The following is a 21,950-nucleotide window of genomic DNA, read 5'->3' as shown; positions in this document are numbered from 1 at the left end:
CTTCACACTCCATATCCAATTAGTCAGCAAATCCTGTCAGGTTTGCCCTCAAGTATACATCAGATCCAAGGACTTCTCACTACCAGCCCACCTCCTGTTCCAACCAGATCCTTTCTCTCCAAGAGTCCCCCTGCCTTCCCCTTGTCACCATCCTTATCTGTCCTTCCCCTCTACCTCCAACTGCATCCTTCACATAGAGCCGAGAATGATCTTCTGGGATGTGAAGATCAGGTGGTTTTGTCCACTCAGAGTCCTCCAGTGTGAGTTCTGTCGTGTCTGCAATTTGCTCCAGAGTAACTGGGGGAAAGGGAGCTTGTAGAGTCCCACAAGACGTGGCTCCCACCTGCCTCTCTGTCCCCGCACGCCTGCCGCTCACCCCAGGCTCGCTTTAACTACACTGCATTCTTACTCTTCTTCAAACAGGTGTGACGTGTGGCATTCCTTCTGGCTTCAGGGCCTCTGTGTGGTGTTCCCTTCTGACTGAATGTTCATTCCCAGATCTTCATACATAGCTCACTCTCTCACCTTATGTAGGCCTCTTGAGACCTCCATTCCTTACCCAACTTTGGGTTTCTGCACATACTTATCACTACGTGAAAATACGTTATGTATGTAACTTGTTACTTTCTTTCTTCCTCACTGTACAATAAGGGTCATAAGGGGAAAAGTCTTGCTTTTCTCACCACTGCATTCTCAGTGCCTAGAACGCTCTAGGCACACAGTTAAGTTTTTGAATGAATAAATAGCTGTGCAAAATACACGTTCTGTGTTGTGGTGGGAACCCTGGTTTGGAATAGGAAACCCTTAGATTCACTGGAAGGCATTTTCAGTCTATCACCTTGGCAGGCCATTCACCATCAGCTCTTACTGGTGAGTCTGCTTTTGTTATCCACAAAACTTCACAGAATGAGCGTAAGAAGGTCATAGAATCTGGAGTGGGAGGAGTAGGTGGAGATGAAACGAGCAAATGTGTATGCATCCTCTGAAAAGATGTGGAAGAGAAAGCCCTTATGTGACTTTCAGAGCTCTTGAGCTCTGTACCCATAAGGCTTGGCAGAGACTATTCTGGCAATGCTAAAATCGTAAGCCTAGGCCCTCTCATTCATCCTCAAACCCTGCCTAAAGAACACCAAGCCATAGGGTTCCCAAATGACGATGCAAAATAATGCTTATGCATCATAATTTTTGCTTACAACCCACTGATAACTAAAGTATCTAGGGGCAGTTTTCCTTACACTGGGCTACCTTAACAATGGGAAAATCTTCTCTTGATTATATTCAGTCTTATTTTGTTTCTCTGAACATGCCTGTGTTTAAATAGATGAGTAACACTGTCACTTCTCAGACCAGATCTAACCTTTATGCGGTTTGGAACGGGAAGGCCTCATCCTCTGCAGCTACCAAATTGATTTAAAGGAACTGACCCTCCTGTCATAACACTGTGTGTCGACACCACAGGGGGCTAGGACTCCTTTCAGAGACCCATACCCTGCTGTTTTTCTGCCCCTGGATACTCAGCCTTAATGTGGTGTCTGGTTCCAGCCTCCTCCTCCTCGTACCTCCGCTAAGGGGCCGTCTCGCTCACCCTCCGACCGATATAGGCACTTGTCATCCTGAACTATTTCTTTCTCACTAGAAGCTGACTGGTAATGCAGTGAAATTTCTAGTTACTGTAAGTTGTGCTGACACTTTTAGCATGAGTCTTGCGGCAACGAAGGGCCTTACCAAATAAATAAAATCTAGTTGTTCACATAAAAGGACAGGGGGATGGTTTGTGGGTGAAGAGGAAGGACCGGACTGTTCTCAGAGCCTAAGCTGCTGCTTCTAGCACCCCAGATTGAGGGGAAGAAGTATAGATGGGGGGAAACCGTTACCTGCTTCTGCAGCAGGCCCTGGAGGCAGCCTGATGGCTGGGGACACATTGTAGTCCCAGGAGGAGTTTCAGGAGAGGAAGCTGCCTCTCGAAAATGCGGAGCTGAGAATCCTGCCTTCCTCCTCGCGCTTTGGGTTCTTTTGTTCTTCCTGACCTGAATCAGATTACAAATGTTGGATCTAGGTCAACGTAATAGTAACAGTGTAATAGAATCCACTCACTGAATACTTAGTAAGTGCCTAGTAAGCACTAAGCGCTCTGCCTGTGTGTAAACATTGCCCTGAGCCTTCAGGCTTGGTGTTAGTGGTCATCTTTCGGGTGCATAAAAGAGAGCTAAGTAGTTAGTTAAGAAGTTCTCGTAAAGATGCGCCGGTAAGTAAAGAGCACGGGCAACAGTCAGCCTCCTTACAGACCTCGTGGAAACACCATTCTGGATCTCGTGCCACCCTCGTGGCCAGTGTCCGGGCCACCTCTTCAGCAGCAGCTTCTCTTGCCGTCCCTCCAGGGCTCGGCTGTTACGGAGACTCCGCCATCTGTCTGCTTTTCACCCTGTACCGCGTCTACCCTTCCTTCAGGGCCCAAATCAATTCCTTCTTTTGAATCCTCCTGTGGTCCTCCAGCTTTTATGGTTCATTTCTGGACTTACCACTTTCTCCTCTGTTTTGTAATCACGTGTGTGCTGTGTCACACCAACAGCCTGTGAGCTTTGGAATGGCAACATCTGTACTTATTTTTCTTTCTCTCAGGAAGTCGTAGTAGGTCTGTTACACTTTTCGCTAATCCTATACCTGAGCAGGATTTTAGCACGTTCCAGACTGGGAAAGTGACTGACCAGGACTGGTGAGCCCTTGGCCATCCCTTGGATGATGATGATCATGGCCATAATAGCTGACACTGATGGAGGGCTTACTGGGCGCCAGGCACTGTTCTGAGGGTGTTATGTGTCATGATTTCGTTTAATTCTTACAACAGCCCCTTAGGGGTAGAGGCTGCTACCGTCCCCATTTTCCAGACGAGGAAAATTAAACATGGAAAGATGGAATAATTTGTCCAAGGTCACGCAGCCAGTAAATGGGAGAGAACTAAGGTTTGAACCAGAGCCATCTGGACACCCACCTGTCTCGATTGCCTTCTCAAATCACCACTGTAGGCTTGCGCTGAAATAAATAAACAAAAATTTTCAATATTTAGCAAATAAATATTAAGTAAATGAAATTTCTCCCATGCACATCTACTCGAATGAGGGGTTTTAACCTAATTATTCAAGGCTAGTTCCTTTGCTGTTTTCACCTAAAGCTGCACACTTGCTCTGTCTGCTATGTTTCAGCTTCTGGGAAGGGCAGCGAGGCAGCAGGGAGAGCTTTGGAGGGAGTAAACTGTGTTCCCAGGACTGTGGCAGAAGAGCCCCTGGAGAGGTTTGGGCAGTGCTCTTTTCCTGTCCTTGGCAAGTAACAGGCGACAGAGGTGCTAGCATGACCGTAGCCGCCCATTCGGCTTCAGACCCGTGTGCCTTGTGCATGATGAGATTGGAGAACAGCAGCCTATCTGAGCCAGCCCCCGTGCAAGCTGCTGTCTGCAAAAGCAGGGGCGATCTCAGATGTATCATCGCAAGATAGTTCCTAAAATAAACAGACTTTTTGTTCTGACTCCTGCTTTTCCAGCTGAGGCCTGGCTGTTTCCTCTTTCTTTTTTTAAAACAATCTTTCTAGAAGGCATTTCTCTTCCTTCCTGCCTTTGGGTAATAGGGCTGACATCTGGGAAGAAGGAAGTGATCGACTCCTTCAAAGGTTGTATCTCCACCAGACCCGAAAGTTGTTTAAAATTAAGTTGTGGCCTCTGGGGCTCTGAGTCAAGGTGAGCAGTGCTTGGGCCAGACTTCTGACTCCCACGGGGCCAGAAGCGAGAAAGTGAGCTCTTGCCCTGCATCAACCATCGTCAGTCAAGGAAACAGGTCTTTACTGAGTCTTAACCAGGTGCTCAGGCTTGTGGTAGCATGCGGGTTGCTTACAACCAAGAGGAAATGGGGAGGATAGTCAAGATTGGAATATACGAAGTAATTAGACAACAACAGTGAGATAATACAGACTAAAAACCAAATGTGTGTTTTAGACTCTCACAGTTTTAAGAGTTCTTAGAATCAGCAAGATATACTAGTTAAACAATTATGACCTTGGAATCAGAGGTTCTGGGTCTGAATTCCTAGCCTTATACACCTAGTGCCTGTATAGCCTAGTCCTCTCATTTAAACTCCCTAGGCTTGGTTTTCTCATCTGCAAGATGGAGATGCTAATAGTGTCTAAAATATGGTTGCTGCGAGGATTAACGAGATGATGTATTTACTCAGTTAACAAAAAAGGGCTGTTGAGTGCCCTCTTTGTGTCTAAGTGTATGGAGTTTGCAGTGTCTAAGTGTATGGAGTTTGCACATGTCCCTGAAATCCCAGTGGCTGCAACACAGGTGTTTATTTCTCTCTCATAGTCTGTGTCCATGGGGGATCAGCTTTAACTCTGCTCCCTTCTTCATTCTAAGGCCAAAACTAAGGAGCATCTCCCATGTGGAACATGCCTGAAAAGGGAAAAGAGCAATGCCAAAACCATGCACCCCACCCCTGTAGAGCAGGGGGTCACCGTTGGGACAGTGCACAGAGTGATTTCAGACGGAGAGAAGAGTCCTGATGGCCCAAGCATCGTCGCAGGGATCTAGGTAAAAGATCTCGAAGTTCTAGGCCTGGATAAGAACAGGAGCGGTGGGGAGAAAAGGATAGGTGGGTCAGCATGGGCTGGGGAGGTGGAGAGGACGTAGCAAACGACCGTATTTGAGGAGTAAAGGAGGAAGAGGGAGCTAAATCGGGAGCCCTGGCTTCCACGCCTAGCCCTGCCATGACTTCCTCACATAAAGTCAGACAAGTCGTTGAGCTTTGCTGGCTTGCGGTGCTGGAGTGTGAACTTTAATAAAAGGGGAGACCTGAGTCTGATGTGACCCCTGAGGTTCCTTCCAGCTCTGTCCCTCTGTGGCTCTAAGACTACAAGGTCTTTGTCTTAGGAGGCCACAGACTGTGGGGACCCAGGCTGTTGGCAGGGAAAGTTGGTTTGGAAAGGAAGACGTTGTGAGAACTCCAGTTTGCATGTGTCTCAGCCCCCTGGCTTCTCTGCCTTCCACTGTGCCTCTCTGCTCATAATCTTCACTTTCTCCTGGGCTTTGTTGTGAATCCAAAACAGGAGATAGGATTTCTTTTTTCATCTCCAAAGTGGGATCTGTGGACACACAGGGCCTGAGGCCGTGGGACTTATGTAGCTGTGTGTACAGTGTTTCTCCAGTATCTTTGGTATCCTGGCGTCTTTATACGCTTCTTCCAGCATATTTCATCTTATGAGACCATCTTTACGATGTCAGCCTGGGGGTCTGTTTGGGGAGAAAACTTACTGCCTCCTCCCCCATATATCCTCACGGCGAGAAACTTCTGCCAACACTTCCTCTCGAGGGCATGCTTCTGCCTCCCTTAGCTTCTACTGGCCCCTGCCCTTGGGAAGAGGGGTAACTTGTCTGACTGGCAAGAGTCTGGCGGTCATTTGGCTTTTCTTCTGTGTTGTGCAGGGCGAATATGTTAACAGTCACTGCACTGAAAAGACAACATGGCCATATCATTCTCTCTTCTCTTTTGCTTTCTCGGTTCACCTGGTTCAGGCAGGATGGGGATCCCTTGCTCTTCTGCTCTCCTTTGTGGTAAGCAGATTAGGAAGGAATTGCCTCTCAAGGACACAGATAGGTCTTTGTTCCAGCTTCCCTATCTGTGGTGACTAGATGAGTGAGTCACTCCTGCCCTGCAATTCAGGTAACTTTGAGATAGTGGCCTGGTGGCAGGAGGCACTTTGTGTAGCTTCAGACACGGGTCTGTCTCAGGCAGCACGGAACTTTATTAATTGGGTCTCCATTAACAAAAGTAGCACCTTGATGGCAACTTAGCTCCTTAAGTCCCTGCTGTGCTTGTTTGAAATGAGAATACAGTGAAGAAGCAGCACCATGACCTTCCACAGAACACTTTCTGGCATCATATCGCGGTTGGTAAGGGCTTTCAGACCCCCTTCCTCAGCTTTTCCAGTGGGCAAGTGCAGCTGTTAGAGAGGGGACTGCTCGTCACCGTGCATCACAGCAAGTAGTGTGTTTATGAAGCTGAGTGGCCATCAGCCAATGTCTGCTTGACCCGGAAGCTGTGTTTCTAGGAAGCTTAGTCCAGCTCTGTATCTGGCATTTTAACCACTTCAGCCAAAATGCTGAGTTTGCTACTTTTTTCATGTGGTCATTTCAGTTAAATGACTACTTTGATTTTTCAGTATTGACTTTATTGTGCAGTCTAAGTTCACCAAGGATGACAGTTGTACCTAACAACTTTGAGGTTTTTAGCCTCTTTCCTATCCCTAGCACCAGGCAGTGTTTTGAAATATGCCTTTTAACTGGCAGATATTTAAGTCCTGACATGATGTTGGCTATCTCATGATTTAAGCCCTTGGTAAGCATTGTGCTTTATTCCGTGAGAAGAGAGTTTTGCCAACGTTCATCCTTCTGATTCTAAAAAAAGCATGGACATAATAGAAATAAACTTGGCATATTTCGAAGCTATTTTGGGGGCCTTTTCACCTTGGAACTTTCATTCATTCATCCATTCATTCATTCATTCATTCATTCATCCGTTCGCACATTCTCTCCCTCTCTGTGCAATGTAAAAGAAGGAGATTAGTTTCCTTTTAACGGTCTCCTCCTCTTTCAGCAGTTCTGTGTTGTAAGCACAGCTTCCTAAGTGAGACTGTTGGTAATGAACAGAACCACCCAAACTAGTTCAGACAGCACAGCCGGCTTCGGCAAGGACATGGGGCATTTCACAGAACCCGATTGAAGGAAGTCTTCCTGTGCCTGGTGGAGACAGGAGTGTCAGCTGGTCGAGACTCTCCGTCTCTGTTCTTCGTCCCTGTCTTCTTCCTGCCTCACTTCCACCTGACAGAGCAGCCTCCTGTGCTTGATTCTGTCCCTCCTCTTCCCTTGTAATTTCAGCTCGCCCTGGTGCCACTGTGGGCCCAGCTGTATGGCAGTTTTCTGATGCAGGATTCAGTATTGCCTCATCACGGGTCTCAAGAGAAGACCCAGCCAGTTCATGTCTATTAATTATCTGCCCTTGAGTTAGGTGGTCGTACCTCACCCAGACAGCTTCAGTAACAAAGGGGGTGGGGGGGGAGGGGAGGTTGTGTGGTTTGTAGGGCTTCTCCACAGGAGGGGGCAGGGCAGCAAAGTGAGTTGGGGAAGGGAGGCACAATTGAATGAAATTCTGCTATGCTCCCCTATAGAGACAAACTAGTGTATAATGTAGGATGACAATTTAGCTTTTCCTAACACGGTTTTTGACAGACAACAGAGTGCCCATCGCAGACAAGTTCCATTTCTTATTCACCTAACTGTTTCACAGAATGAAACACTCGACCAACATACGGTTCCTAATGGCACCCCTGTCTCTCATTTGCTGTGACTTCTTACAAGCCAGGGTATATGAGAAAAACTATGAATCTGAAGTCACAGGAGTTACTGCCATCTCTTGCTAGTTTGGTGACTGTGAACTAGCTCCAACTTCTTAGATTCTGTTCCCTTATTCACAGAATGGGGTTGACTTGCTCCTCACCAGCCTCTCTGGGTGCTCTGTGAGGAGCTCATGGTAAACGTGTGTTGGATAATTTTGTGAATAGTAAAACACTATACAGATGAGTTCAGGTATTAATAAATTATGTTAGAGATGGGAACAAAGATATAGTTTTTTGTTTGGCATTTAACATGAGGTGCTATGGAATAGACCGTCTGTCATTTGCTTACCCAAGGAAGGTCGTGGCTTTAGGCAAGATCCCTAAACATCAAGTTTCTGGCTCTCCACCTTTAAGTCTCAGGGCTGTCGTGAACCACTTGGAGTTCGTTGGATGAAAGGTGTAATGAGAGGTAATAGGTGTATGCTTCTTCATCGGTGTGCATATCATCATGGTTCCTGGTCATGATAGAGGGCCTTCTGTTCATTTCGGAGGTGAAATTGTTTTAATCATTATAATGGTATTACATGGACTGTTATCTGGGGTGCTTTTATTATCTGGGTTGCTTTTAATTAGATGGTGATGGTGAGGAAAAAAACGTGGGTCACAAATTATTTCCATTTTGCAAACAAGTAAAAGAAACAATGAGTCGTAGGTCACTCGAGTAGTAAGTTGAAGAGCTAGGATTCAGTCCAGTTCCATCTGATTCAAATTCCCACATTTTTCTATGTGTCACTGGCACCAGATCTTAGAGCCCACTTTAATCCAGTGATTTCTAATGGGGGTTCTCAGATCCAAGAGGATCTATGAAGATAGAAATAAAATTGTAATGGGAAATCTTAACATTTAACTATAACAGGATTTTGAGTTATGTTAGCTATTTCCCCTCCTTCTGACCTAATTTGTCAGTTATTGATTATTTAATTAATACAAGAAAACTAATTAAATTTTCAAAAATGCTGTTTGTTAGACAAAGAGTTTCAGATTCTGAAGCTCCTGAAAGGTATATAGGGGTCATTGGTGGTTAAAAAGATTGTGAAATATAGTCTAATCCAAAGACTGCAAACTGATGGGTCATCAGCCAAATCTACCCTAAGGAAGTGTTTTGTTTGGATCCTAAAGTATTTTTTATGAATACTTTTATGAATTACTGATGAGCATTTAAAACTTGGACAATTTTACCTCAAAAACCCACAATTTTTAAAAAAAATTTTTTAACATTTTATTTTTGAGAGATAGAGTGTGAGTGGGGGAGGGGCAGAGAGAGAGGGAGACAACGAATCCGAAGCAGGCTCCAGGCTCTGAGCTGTCAGCACAGAGCCTGATGTGGGGCTCAAACCCACAAACAGTGAGATCATGACCTGAGATGATGCCAGACGCTTATTAACCAACAGAGCGACCCAGGCGCCCCAAAAGAAAACAGATTTTTAAAGCTTCTTTTGGAAATTCAAAAGTTCTGACAATACTAGATCCATATTTTTCCATGATGTTGACCAGCTGGCTTCTTAGATAGGCAGGTGCTTTCCAATTTACCAGTGTTCACCTGGCCCAATTTATTCATTTGTTTTGTGCCTTGGTCTTTTTTTTTTTTTTTTTAATAAGTTTATTAGGGAGAGAGAGAGAAAGAGCATGAGCCAGGGAAGGGACAGAGAGAGAGAGAGAGGGAGAGAAAGGATCCTAGGCAGGCTCCGCACTGTCAGCACAGAGCCCGACTTGGGGCACGAACTCATGAACCGTGAGATCACGACCTGAGCTGAAATCAAGAGTTGGACACTTCTCAACTGAGCCACCCAGGTGCCCCATGTGCCTTGGCCTTCTTATGCTGCTATTTTAAGGTCTTTCATGCCCACTTGTCTATTTGGCTCTACTATGTCTTTGACAACAGGAACCACATTGTCATCTTCAGTTCAGCAAACACCATTGGCATCATTTGGGGGGTTGGGAATGAAAAGAACAGTAAAATGGAGGTCCTACCCTGAGGAATATCACAGCTCAGCATCGTCTCTTTTTAATTCATTAAAGTACCTATCACCTTGGTATGTACAAAGTGCGGGTTCAAGACCTACTTGCTAGAATATGACCTCAGAAAGACTGAGGTCAGAGCACTGACCTGCCATTTATTGCCCACTGAAGCTATTTAAGTAAACTCTTCAGCTGCAGTTTTCTGGTCTCTTAAATGGGGATAATCTTGGTGCCTGTGGGGTGAAATGCAGATTGAATGACCTGATGGTCATCAGGGGTTAGGCATGGTGCCTTACATTTAATAACTGCCAGTGTATGGTGACTCTGATTACTAGGGTTAGACATGCAGTTGGCACTCAATTAATGCTTGTTGAATTAACAAGCGAGTGGGCGGAATAAAGTGTAAAGAATTAAATGTGTTTAAACAGGCAAATAGCTGTCAAGGATGATGTCACCAAAAGTGTCCCTGGCAGGCCTGGAAACCACAGATTTTTGATGGCTTTGAATGTTCTGGTTTTAATGAGCCTAGAGAAAGCGCATGTTGTGGCAGAATCAGCACCCAAACTGCTGTAAAACACATTTATAAGCTTACCTCTGTGGAATAATATCAATCCCAGGTTAATACAAGGTGATACAAAGTTGAGAAGAGAGGAATAAATCTCCAGTAATCTTGCAAGGTAGACTTGTGCTTAGTGTTTTGAGAATGTACCCAGGACTTCAGAGTTGGCCTGTAGGCTAAGACTCCCCGAAGCAGCAGGTTGACATTATCTCTGTGAACAAGCATCGTGGTTGCTAAGGGGACGGCCCGAATGGGAAGAAGCATTAGGCCACTTTCCCAGGGCTCCTGGACTGCTTGCTTCTCTTTTTCACAGCCTTAAGGGACAGGCAGAGGGGAATGGACTTATTTACTCTGTGTTATTACTGTCTCATATAACTGTTACACTGATCCTGTGAAACAGTTTATTATACAGATGACAAAACTGAAGCTCAGAGAGATTAAGAGACAGGTTCCAATTCTCATACATCTTGCAAGCGGCAGGACAGGACTCTGGCTCTTTCCATAACCACACAGAGCCTCTCAGAGCCAACCTCACCATCTCTAAGGGTTCACTCTGGCCACCCAACCCATTCTCATCCCTGCTTCCAAAAGGAAGCTCAAGTAAAGGCCAGCAAAGTAGATTTACTAAGTGAATACACACTGCTCACTTTCTTCTTACTCATTTTCAACGCATGATTATTTAGCACCTACATTATGCCAGGAATAGCTGCTGTTGCAGAGGATACAGGGTGAACAAGCCAGATAAGAGGAGGTCCCTTCCTTAGCTCTAGTGGGAAGAGGCAGACAAAAAACCAAAAACACTAGTAAACCACTAAATAAAATAATTTCAGATGTCAGTATTAGGAAAGGAAAGAAGGGATTTGATTGAAAAGGACTGGGAAGAAGACACTACTGTAGATAAGGTGTTCAAAGAAAAGCTGAGGAGGTCACTTCTGAGCTGAAAGCTGGCTGCACAAAGGAGCCAGTCAAGCACAAATGGGCGTGGGGAGCATTGCAGGCAAAGGGAACAGGAAGTTCAGATTAGAGGCTGGCCTCAGGGGACTGTCACAGGAAGACCACTTCACCTTTTAGACTTTTTTTCTTTTAATGTAATGTGCTTAACAGTGGAGCAATGTTTCTGATTTATAATTTGAATGACAATATTATATTATTTGATATTATTTTTCTAGATATTTCGGCAGTGCGGCTAGTAAACTTACTTTAAAAAGACTGTGAGCTATACAAGTCAGGGACACAAGCTGGTTTGTAGGAAGAAGACACCTCTGTTTCCTGGCAGAGACCCACATACCTTAGGCTCTGCCTGGGCAGTGGCACACTGCATTCAGGGATGGTAAGGACCCAGATATGGCAGGATCAGGGGGAGGCCTCCAGGAGCCCCGATCACACAGACGGCACTGGGACATCTAGGAAGGGAGCCGCCCGATGATGAGAACACTTATTTTGGTACCAAACGAGGTCATTCCCGGGATGTTTTTGGTTATCCCAACGGGTAAATTCTAAAACAACAAGGAAATTAAAACAAAAAAAACTTTTTTTTTTTTTTTTTTTTTTTTAGGAAAGTGTGGACTAAATACAGAGCATAAAATAATTTAGGAAGTAGAAGGAATGCCATGAACTCAAAAAGGTTCAAGTGGAATAACTTCCGAAACATTAAGAATCACTGCCTCGACCAGTGCGTTCCCAGCCTCTACACCCTGAACGTAGTAATAGGAATTAGAAAGCTATTTGCAGCGTTTCAGGAATATGAATGGCTAATAAGGTTAGACAGGCTATCATTCACTCCGCGCCCTTTTCGGTCACTCTTACATTGGTTCCTTCCGTATTGCAGCAAATCCTTAATGAGTTATCCACTGTGTGCCAGGTAGTATGCGAAGTGCTAGGAAATTTTTTAAATGACTAAAATAAGAATCCTTGCTGTGGAGACATTTTAAGCGTCTGGAGAGCAAAGGGACAAGTAAATGGATCATTACAAAGCACTATAACATGTACTGATAGAGGTGTTTATGGAGTGCTTTGAGAAGTCCACACAGTGGGGCAAATGCTAGCCATAGGGTCTTGGAAAGCTTCCTAGAGGAGGGATCACTAAATCTAAGTTTAAAGGACATATATAAATTAGCCAGATGGGTCGAAGGGAATGAAATTCTTGGCAGTGGAAGGATCATATACTTAGATGCAAGGCTTTTAATTCTCTAGAGTGCTTATGCATTGTATCAGAATTGAGTTGGGCTTTGAGTAAAACTCTGGTATCAGTAGCTTAAGCAAACAGAGGTTTATTTGTCGCACATATTATGTTTGGAGGGAAGTGACTGCTGGCTTTGGTTCAGTAGCTAATGATATCAGTCTGCCACATGTCTCTGAGGCTCCCTGGACTTGTTGCCATACGATCAAAACGGGGCTATGGCTTTGGGTATCATATCTGTGTTCAAGCATGAAAAAGGCGTCAGAAAAACGGCCATGTCTGTCTTAATCAGAAAAGTGAACATCCCCCACCCAAAGCAGAAGACTTATTCTTCTGTGTCATGGGCTTAGACCAGGCTACATTTCCCCCACCTCGCCCTGCAGTGTATGCACATACTTAACCCTTCCACCCTCCAGAGTGGAAACCAGCAAGGGAAGCAAGTTAGCAATGACTAGATCAACCAAACAGTGGTCTGCCAAACACATTTCATTTTACTTTTCCTCATGATAAGCTCAAGAGTAGGAGAAGCAGGTGTTCTTGGCTCCACTTTACAGAAGAAGAAACTGAGATCGTGAAATCACAGAGCTGTACCTTTATTTAGCAATAACAACAGCAACAGATGAGGGCTGATGTTGATTGTGTGCTTATTACACACCAGATTATGCGAAGCACTTTACATTGTTCTCTCATTTCGTCCTCACGGCCCCAAGAGGCAGGCTCTCCTTACTTGATAGATGAGCAGTCTGAGGTGTAAGATGTTGACATAACCTGCACAGGGTCACAGAGCTAGCCTGGAGCAGAGCCGGGATTCCAGCCTCAGTCCTCCTAATGCTCTTCTTGCCTCTTCTACCTGGAAACTCTCCGAACTTTCTCCCCGTGGATCCAGTAAATGTGCCATCTCACTGACATTGCCCAGAGCCCTTGAAGCCATCCCATGCCCCTGTTACTCTTGTTAATTTATTTGAGCCACTCCTGTTTCTTCATTATTGCCTTTATGGACAGAGAATCCAGCAACACATTATTTCAAATGTTCTGCCATTATGAATGCATTTCCTTTCATTGTAATAGCACCGACCATAATGAGTACATGTTGTATTCGTGCAGATGTCACTGGTGTTTTCGATGCTCCATTCTAATCTATGCTGGAAAATGAATACTTAAAGTATTGCCCAGGCTCCCATTACTCTAGAGGAAATGAGGGACACCCGGTGTGTATGCATATGTTTTTGCATTCATGCAGCAGATAGAATGTTTTGGTCAGAATGAATTGTGTGCCTGAAATGAGTCTGGCCCTTTTCTGGAAGGACACACTGGAGGTAATTTGCTGTGCCTATTGGCGAACCTGTGCAAGCAGGTTTCTCTATGAATGAGTGTCTGGGCCTACTGAAGGGACACAAATTATAGTCAGATTTTGTTAGAAAGGGAAGAGGGAAAGCTTAGCTGATTGAGGGATCCAGGTCCTGGGGTATCCCGAGAGCTTGCCTTCATGTGCACAGCCGGCAAGGTTGCTGATGTGTTCAGTGCCAACAAATCACCCCATCAGCCAGCCACACACTGTTACAGCCTTTTTGACATTGAGGGTGAGTAATGAGACAGGCCCACTGGGGAGCAGAAGGTGCTTGGTTTGGGGCTAGTTGTGTGAACCGATCCTTACCTTGAGAGACTATCTGTGAGGTGGAGGGATGATGATAGGCATAGAGTTTGAAATGCCAAATTGTGGTAGAGTGTGGCTTCTTTGTGGAGAGAGGCTGAAGTATTCAGCTGTCCAAGAAATGGTTTCCCTACGTTTGAAACAATATGTGGGCCATAAGTCTCTAGACATTGGACCTATCTGTTGGGGATACTTAGGGTGGTATCTTTTCGGATACATCTATGCCAAACATATCCTTTCCAAGGCTTGGTATTGAGGTGGTTACAGGGCACCCTGGAAGATAGCATGTGAGCCCCATTATTAAGAATCTTCATTCAGGGCTTCTAGGAATTCAAAAGAAGCTGACTTGGTGGTTTTCAGAAGAGTAGCCTAAATTTCTGTCAAATCCCACATTTTTATATCACACCTATTCCAGTTGCCCTTTAGTAAAAATTGTGTGCTCAGTTTAGGACTCCTGACGTCATATACACATGTACATACAGTATGCACATAGATTGGGGGGTCTGGAAATGTTTTTCGTTTAGCAAAAAAGGGAAAGACCCTTTCTAAAATTTGGTGTGGGGGAGAGTAACATTTTTATATCTAAGCGATCTTAAATCTCACTAGCTTCTTATTGCTAAAAAAGAAAATCTATCAGAATCCAGACTGTAGCATTTCAATGTTTGTCCTTTTCTGTTTCATAGGCAGTGCTTTCCCCTCCAAGTTTCTGCAGCCTTAATTTTTGCATAGTTCATCACCTGACTCTTCTGTCAATACTTAGAACACAGACTCGAAAGAACTAGTTTTTCCAAATCTTTCTAGAAATATGAACCCAGAGAAGACCAGTGCAGTAATCTTAAAGAAGTTATTGTTCTTTACTTCTTTGATGACAAAAATCTACTAACACTGTCCTCTATGGAAAATTCCATTTTACAGGAAATTCTGTTGGACCAAATACATTATTCAAACACGAATGTACCTTGGGGCGCCCAGGTGGCTCAGTTGGTTGAGCGTCCGACTTTGGCTCAGGTCATGATCTCATAGTTCATGGGTTCGAGCCCCATGTCGGGCTCTGTGCTGACAGCTCAGAGCCTGAAGCCTGCTTCGGATTCTGTCTCCCTCTCTCTCCACCCTTCCCCTGCTCACACTCTGCCTCTCTCTCTCTCAAGAATAAATAAACACTTAAAAAAGAAAAAAAGAAAACACCATGAACGTACCAGCTCTAAGTTGAATCTCTGAGTTCCACATTCTCTATTATTACAAACTCAAATGCCCATACTGCTCGCTGCATCCTCTCCAAGAACACAGCAGGAGGCAAACACTTCAGAGCCACAAGGCTGGGCAGTCTGCCCCATTGCTCACCATTTCCTCAGGGGTGGTGACTTGTTTTTTTGTTTTGTTTTTTGTTTTTAGTTTTTATTTATTTTTTGAGAGAGAGAGAGAGAGAGAGAGAGAGAACAGGGGAGGGGCAGGGAGAGAAGGAGAGAAACAATCCCAAGCAGGCTCCACGCTGTCAGCACAGAGCCCGACATGGGGCTCAAACTCACAAACCGGGAGATTGTGACCTGAGCCAAAATCAGGAATCAGAGGCTTCACTGACTGAGTCACCCAGGTGAGGGGCAGTGATTTCACTTCTGCCCTGGGGCGGGGTTGGTCTGAAGGGAGTGCAGGAATGAGGGTGCAGATAGAAGCTGTCTCCTAGAGCAATGGCTTCACGTCTCCTCCTCAGACAGACGGCAGAAGAAGTTGCAGTTTACCACCAGAGCGCTTTGGAATCTGAAGTGTAGGAGACCGAAGCCCAAGAACCTCTGGGTCAGAGGTGTGCGCTGCTGTGGGGCCAGAGTGAGGAGCAGGGGTGAGGACACAGTATCAGCCTGGTTCTCTTTCAGTTCACTGCTACCTGCTCGGTTAAGCTGGCGGGCAAGCCCGGGAAGCATCCTGAACTGCTCTCTGGGGGAGCTGCTGATCTTAAGAGAGTTCCTCTAGCAAATGTGCCTTCAGGGGACCATATAACCAGATGCAGAGCCATTTGCGTTAATTCATCCTACACATGTCTTTTGCCTCCTGAAATGTTCAAGGTTCCTGCCATATGCAGACACAAGCGTCTGGTCTCTGAATAGCTGTGCGCATAGTCCACTCTAAGATGATTGGACAGCAGGGAGACCGGCCCCACAGAGACTGTGGCTCCCTCTTCCCTGGACTTAAGTTGTCTGTACTTCCACTGCCATCCTTTGGTTACAGTTGTCCTTAGCCATGAAACAAATTCAGGGTCTTTACATTTTTCCTCAACAACAAGTGGCACCTACTGAATGAGAACAGGTTGACACCAAATCTTTGTATTTTCTAAAACTGTTCACTGAAATAAAGCAATTTATAATAATAGCCATCATTTATATGGACCTTGTGCCAGATACAATGTTGAGGGCTTTAATAAGGTATTTTATTTAGTGCTCACAACTACTCTACGATGTAGGGGTTCTTGGACCCATTTTACAGGAGGGTATTAAAACGCAGAGGGGAAAGTGACTTTCCCAAGATTTTGTATCTACTTACTTCAGAACCCAGTCCTTCCCTTTCAGATGGTTATTGCCAACCAGAAGAGTGAAGAAAGATGTCATCAAAGAGATTCTGTTAGCCCACTTAAGATAGATAGGTTTCCTCTTACTTTAATCAGGTGGATAGGAAAGGCCATGGTGGTCTATAGACCCAGAGCTAATTAACCCAGGGGTGACAGGTACCAACAGGTAGGTCAGCACGATGCACACCTGGCAAGGGTCACTGCCCCGCCCCACATTCTTTTTGGTGGGAAGAACATTGGTTTTGCAGTTGGGCAAATCCGGGCCCCAGATGTGATCAAGTCACTGGCCTCTCTGAGTATCAGTTTTCCACATCTGTGAAACAGGGCATCATAATGCCTTCTTCCCAGAGATGTGGTCCAAATGGGATGGGAGAGTGTATGTAGCTGCCAATTGTAATGCATGCTCCTTGGATAATTTTTTAAAAGTTTATTTATTTATTTTGAGAGAGAGGGAGCTCAAGCATGGGTGGGGGGGTGGTGGGGAGGCGGTAAGAGAGAGAGTCCCAACAGGCTCCATGCTCCTCGTGGAGCCCAACGTGGGGCTGTCTCATGACCGCAAGATCATGACCTGAGCTGATATCAAGAGTCAGATGCTTAGCCAACTGAGCCGCCTAGGTGCCCCTCATTAGAAAAAAATTTTTTTAAATACATGGTTGCTTAAAATGTCATTTTACTGTGTGTTAACAGACTGTTTCCCAGGCACCCTGAAGTGTTTTGGCCCCGGCAGGAGAATGGTTGTGATCCAGTGCTCTGCAGTTTCCCCAGAGGCGGGTTCATTCTTTAGAACCAGTTCTAATTTTTATGGCCTGTTTTTCCCTCCAAGGTGGGAGGTCGGCTGAAGCCTTCCCTCCTGCCCTTTCTATCCTATACCCTCCCTGAAGAACTCTCCCACCTCCCTTTTGTGATTTCCTTAAGTGCTTTTAATGGCTGCTTGACACTAGAAAGATATTCCCAGCAGGCACTCCATCTGTAATGGCTGCTGGCTGCCTGATGTGAACTTGCGGCTGACCTCTGGGAGAGCAGTGGGGGGTGAGCAGGGAGTCAGGCTCTGCTCCAGCAAAGCAGGGTGGTGGGTCCCTGAGCAACCGGCAGGCAGCTGGAGGAATGGCCGCAGACATTTGCTTCACACCTTTGCCACCTCTCTCCTGCACGTCCGGAAGTGTCCTCGGCAGAGGATTATGGTATGGGTAGACTCCCACATTCTTGACACCAGCCACAAACAAAGCAAAAACAAGAACAGTGCACAGAGGGCTGCTGGAAGTACATTTCCGCGGTGGCTCTGGGTCGGCGCTGTGAGGAGCGGTGCGGTGTCCTCAGGGTCATCTGCAGTCGCCAGCGCCAGCCAGCCATTATTCCACTGCCTGCCACCTGGGGGCCCACACTGCCTCCCACTCTTTTTTAGCCTTCTAAATATGACTGTCTTCGTCAAGGGGAAGGTGATGAGGTGCAAGAAATGGAGGAAAAATGCAAATCCCTTGTGTCTTCATTTCGCAAATAGACACACAGCTGCTAAGCAGGGTTGTAAGCGTTTAGTCATAATACGTGCCCTCGAGCAACAGCTCACTGTCTAGAGGAGAAAAAGCCAAGTATCCTACGGGGTTAATACCACCCCAAGAGACACGTGTGGTGGCCAGCGACCAGTGCCGGGGAAACAGATTTCACATTAAGTCGTGTGTGACTCTCTTGTACCTGCTGGGCTGTGCCCTAAACCACACAGCCAGGACTTTATAAAAGAGGCTTCTGTGCCCACCACTGTTCACAGCCTCCTTCCTGACCTCTCAGCCCTGCTCACCTTGTCCACTCCCGAGCCTTCCTGGACCTTCTGAAGTTTGGACCTTGTAATGGATTGTCCTGTTCATGGACCTGGCTCACGGCTCACGGCTGTCCCTCTGCCCCTCTTGCCGGCTCCAACCCTTGCCCTGCGTCCGTGGCAGTTGTTCATGCATATTTCCCCATGCAGGTTGCTCCTAGGTCTGCTGGTCTCACCAGCCCCTGGGATTCTACATTTGTACCACTCCCCAACCCCCTACCGTGGGCAGGGTCACCACCAAGTCCCAGGCTCTGTGAGCCCGAGAGCTGAATGCTGAGTGGTCTGTGCAGGCCAGAAGGGTCGGGACACCCTGCATGGAAGACGTAGCCTGGAAGGCTGGTTCTGATTTGGGCAGGGAAAGGGAGAGGATATTGCTATTCCAGGCTGGAGCAAGAGAGGCCCTTGTTATGACTTGTTAACAGCTGTTAAAGCCGTCAGTGTGAAGGAGGAGTTTAGAACTGGAGCTGCCACAGAGATTTAAGGATTATCTGTGGATTTCAATGCCATTACTGTTCTTTACTGGAGGGCAAGGGAGGGGGGAGGTTCAAAGGAAGGAGAAAATAAAGCCTCTAGTGCAGAGTTATGTCAGATTCATGGAGTTTTACACTCCTCCCCCAGACAGTTTTTGCATTCCTATGGTGGGCCTGATTTGAGAGTCTGGTCTTAACCCCTGGCAGGAGTGCCCTTTATAAAGCCTTGATATGACCGTTCATTCCAGTTAAGATGAGTAAGAGCTAAATGGGTGATCATCTTTTCTTTAACATGGACCGCGGTTCCCGCCGTGGTTGCTAGGCCCCTATAGATAATCTCACCCCATTTCCAAAGCCTGGTCTGCCATCTCCACTGGGCAGGAAGAGGCATGTGATTAGCCGCCAGAGTCCTCCGGCCCAGCAGGGCTCCAAGGCCTGTCGGACATCAGATGACATCATAAGAGCAACAACAGGAGGCAAAGGATGGGTTAACCTCATTGTGGCAGACATTTTACAGCATCTACGCGTGCCCGATAATGACAGCATATACCTTCAACTTGCACGGTGTTACGTGTCGATTATATCTCGATAAAGCTGGGGGGGGGGGGGGGCGGGGAACCAGACTCCAGAGAGCTTGGGGAAGCAGTTTGGGAAAGCACTGTCTTCCAGCTGAGCATAAAGCAAATGGTTCCATAGGCTCTGCTGAAACTCTATCTACAGAACTGTCATTTTTTTAACCTTTTTTTTTCTTTCTCGTGTATATCTCAGTCAAGGGCCCTAAAAATAGTTTTTAGAGAGGAGTGGCTTTATTGTCTCACAGCAAATGTTTTTTCATTTAAAAACAGGCCCTGAAAGAATTCTCTCATCTTTTCCCCAAAGTGGTTAGCTGGCATATTTATTTCATTGTCATTCCCTCCCTCCACCCCTCAGTGCCGGGCGGAGTGAAGATCGCAGTGGAATGTTTTAAACAGTGAGTGGGTGAGTGGGCGGGGAAAGCACAAGCTCTCTACACTTCCTGGTAATGTCTCATGCTGGTGTAGAAGAGCCATCAGACATGTGTACTATCCTATACAAAACAGAATTCTGATTGGGACGCAGAAGTGAGAGCCTGAGCTGTCATCTGATCCAGGAAGGAGGAAGCGAACGGAGCTACATGGAGTGAAAGTCTGCTATGTCAGGCACTATCTTGCACACCGTTTCCTGGGAAGAGCTCATTAAGTATGAGCATTTACCATGTGCCGTATGCTTTTACATTTATAAAGAACCTGGAATCCTTGGCCCTATTTTACAAATGAGGAAACTGAGGCCCAGTGGAGTAAGTTTTGCCCAGGGGACCCAGTTAATAAGTGGAAGGACTGAATTCAAACCTTGATTTCTCTGTCCTTCCTGCTCCTCTCAGTGTGAAAGCCAGGGTGGAAAAAGTCTGACAGCAGGGAGCCATCTAGATTGCGGACAGATGCCCCTCAACTCTGCAGCTTTGGAGGGTGACTGGGCCTTCCTTGATACTAAGGGGAACATTCCCCTGATGCTTTGGGGCGTTCGGATTATCTTGTTCCGGCTGGCCCCAGCGGAGAACAGTTGCTTTTCAGGTATCATGAATAAATGTTCCGACATCTGATTTATGTTGGGCCATAATCAAGATGTTCTGCAGATGGATAGAACAGGTCTGAAGAGGTGGGACTGTGTCATTTGAGCGTTACAGCAGAGCTGGCTTCAGAAAGAAAACAGGAGGAAGGCAGAAGATGCCTTTAATAATCTTTATCTGCATCCTTCAGCACCCTGCGGTTACACCCTAGTCCTGGCCCTGTAAAGATGATAATTTCTCTTTCTCTCACAAAACTTAACCATCTACCTTGTCCCGTCAGCTTCTAAGATGTCAGCTGGCTCACCCAGAAACTCATCTGTGCTCAAGTGGCATACGTGGTCCCATGACCTACCCTTGTCTTACAATAGCTACTAAGTTTTTCACTCTAGGGACTCAGCCAAAAGTGTCATACCTCAGCCTAAAGGAACAACGTCAATAAGGTCTTCAGGTTTAGTGGCTTATGGGGAGATCTTTTGAACATGACAGGGGCCGTAGCTGCCTTTTCCATGATGTCATGTTGGGTACCTGTGACTTTCCCCGGTGCCTAGGGCAGCCCTTTGACTCAGAGCAGTGGGCTTTGTTCAGCCTTGAGAGTGGGTGATGGCATGCAAAGATCGAGACCTGCAGCACTCGTTCCTCTTTTCTCTCTTTGGTCTGGCTCTCCGGTGTGGTGTGTCTGTGCGCTTTGGGTCATCTTCCTCTCTCCTGGCCAGACTGGTGCCCTCTCTCATCTGACGGCACTGACGTGGAACCTGGGGAGAGCCTCTTGCAGGATTCGCCGAATGTAAATTGGATGGGATGTTCTCCTTGGCTCTCTGTCTGCATCAATGGAGCAGATTCCTACGGTCCAGATCTTGGCTGTACCGTGAGCTTTTGGAACATTGGGGTAGGGATAGCTTTCTTACCTTCTCCACTTCCTGGGGGTGGGGGGGACTCCTAGCAAGAGTGTTTACTGCAAGGGCAGGGATAGGACAGAGTAATAAAGAGGCAGGGAGTCAGGCCTCCACCTGAAGGGTTCCTTTTTCTAAACCTCTTCTTAGTTATGCTCATTTCAGAGAATATAAGCTGGCCGGAGATGCCTGAGTTGTTAATTAGGCATAAGACACCGCCTTGTAGTTTACTGTTTCCCTATTTCAGAGCCGTCTCACTGTCCCTGGCATAGGCCTTCGACTCCTAGACAAGTGAGTCTGGCTTTGGCAAAGAGGGAGTTGTGGGCTGCGCTTGGGAGCAAGCGTCTGTTCACTCCAGACCCCCAGCATCATACATTGGCAACTGTAGTGTCCATGCAAGGGGAGTCTTGGACTTGCTCTAATGGTGCATAATCACATGTGAGCAGCTTGATGCCTGCCTGGCCCCCATGCAGGCTTTATTATGAGTTACTGCTGGGTGTTTTTTTTCCCCTAAAATTCTGCTTGCGCTGCCTTGGAGAGTGTCACACGGAACCTAGGCTGAATATTCTAAACATAGCCCCAGTTCACGTTGTGGAGTGCTGGCCATGTGGCAGACGCCATGTGGAGCCCTGACCCCCTTCTCGTCTCCTGCTTTTCCCCACCCACATCCCTCCCATCTTCTTGAGAGACGCTTTGAACATGACCCATGAAGATAAGTGTTAGGAGCTGCTGCTGAGATGCTCTTTCCCTCATGCACCCTCTCACACGTTATCTCCAGCCGCTGGGAACCCCCCACAGCTCCCTGGACATGCTGCGCTGCTCCACATCTTCAGGAGTGTGTTCAGGCTGTTCC

At 46.4% G+C, this 21,950-nt stretch overlaps 1 protein-coding gene across 6 annotated transcripts in view; it reads left to right on the top strand.

The window, feature by feature from the left end:
* The window catches only part of TRIM44 (tripartite motif containing 44), a 110,068-nt gene that overhangs the window by 69,686 nt on the left and 18,432 nt on the right, over window positions 1–21,950 (top strand). Inside the window, exon 5 of one of the 6 annotated variants that reach the window (XM_053203307.1) lies at window positions 17,030–21,903. The exons of 4 other annotated variants lie outside the window; for them this stretch is intronic. In XM_053203307.1, the coding sequence (XP_053059282.1) occupies window positions 17,030–17,126 (97 nt within the window). In that variant the 3' untranslated portion in view covers window positions 17,127–21,903. Of the gene's footprint in view, window positions 1–15,497; window positions 16,768–17,029; window positions 21,904–21,950 lie in introns of those variants that run through there. One more of the 6 variants, XM_027072882.2, reaches the window with a different exon arrangement.

Source organism: Acinonyx jubatus, chromosome D1 (genome assembly GCF_027475565.1).
Source record: "Acinonyx jubatus isolate Ajub_Pintada_27869175 chromosome D1, VMU_Ajub_asm_v1.0, whole genome shotgun sequence".
Classification (NCBI taxonomy): domain Eukaryota; kingdom Metazoa; phylum Chordata; class Mammalia; order Carnivora; family Felidae; genus Acinonyx; species Acinonyx jubatus.
Note: the sequence above shows the minus strand (reverse complement) of the source record. Positions and strands in the feature narration are given on the sequence as shown.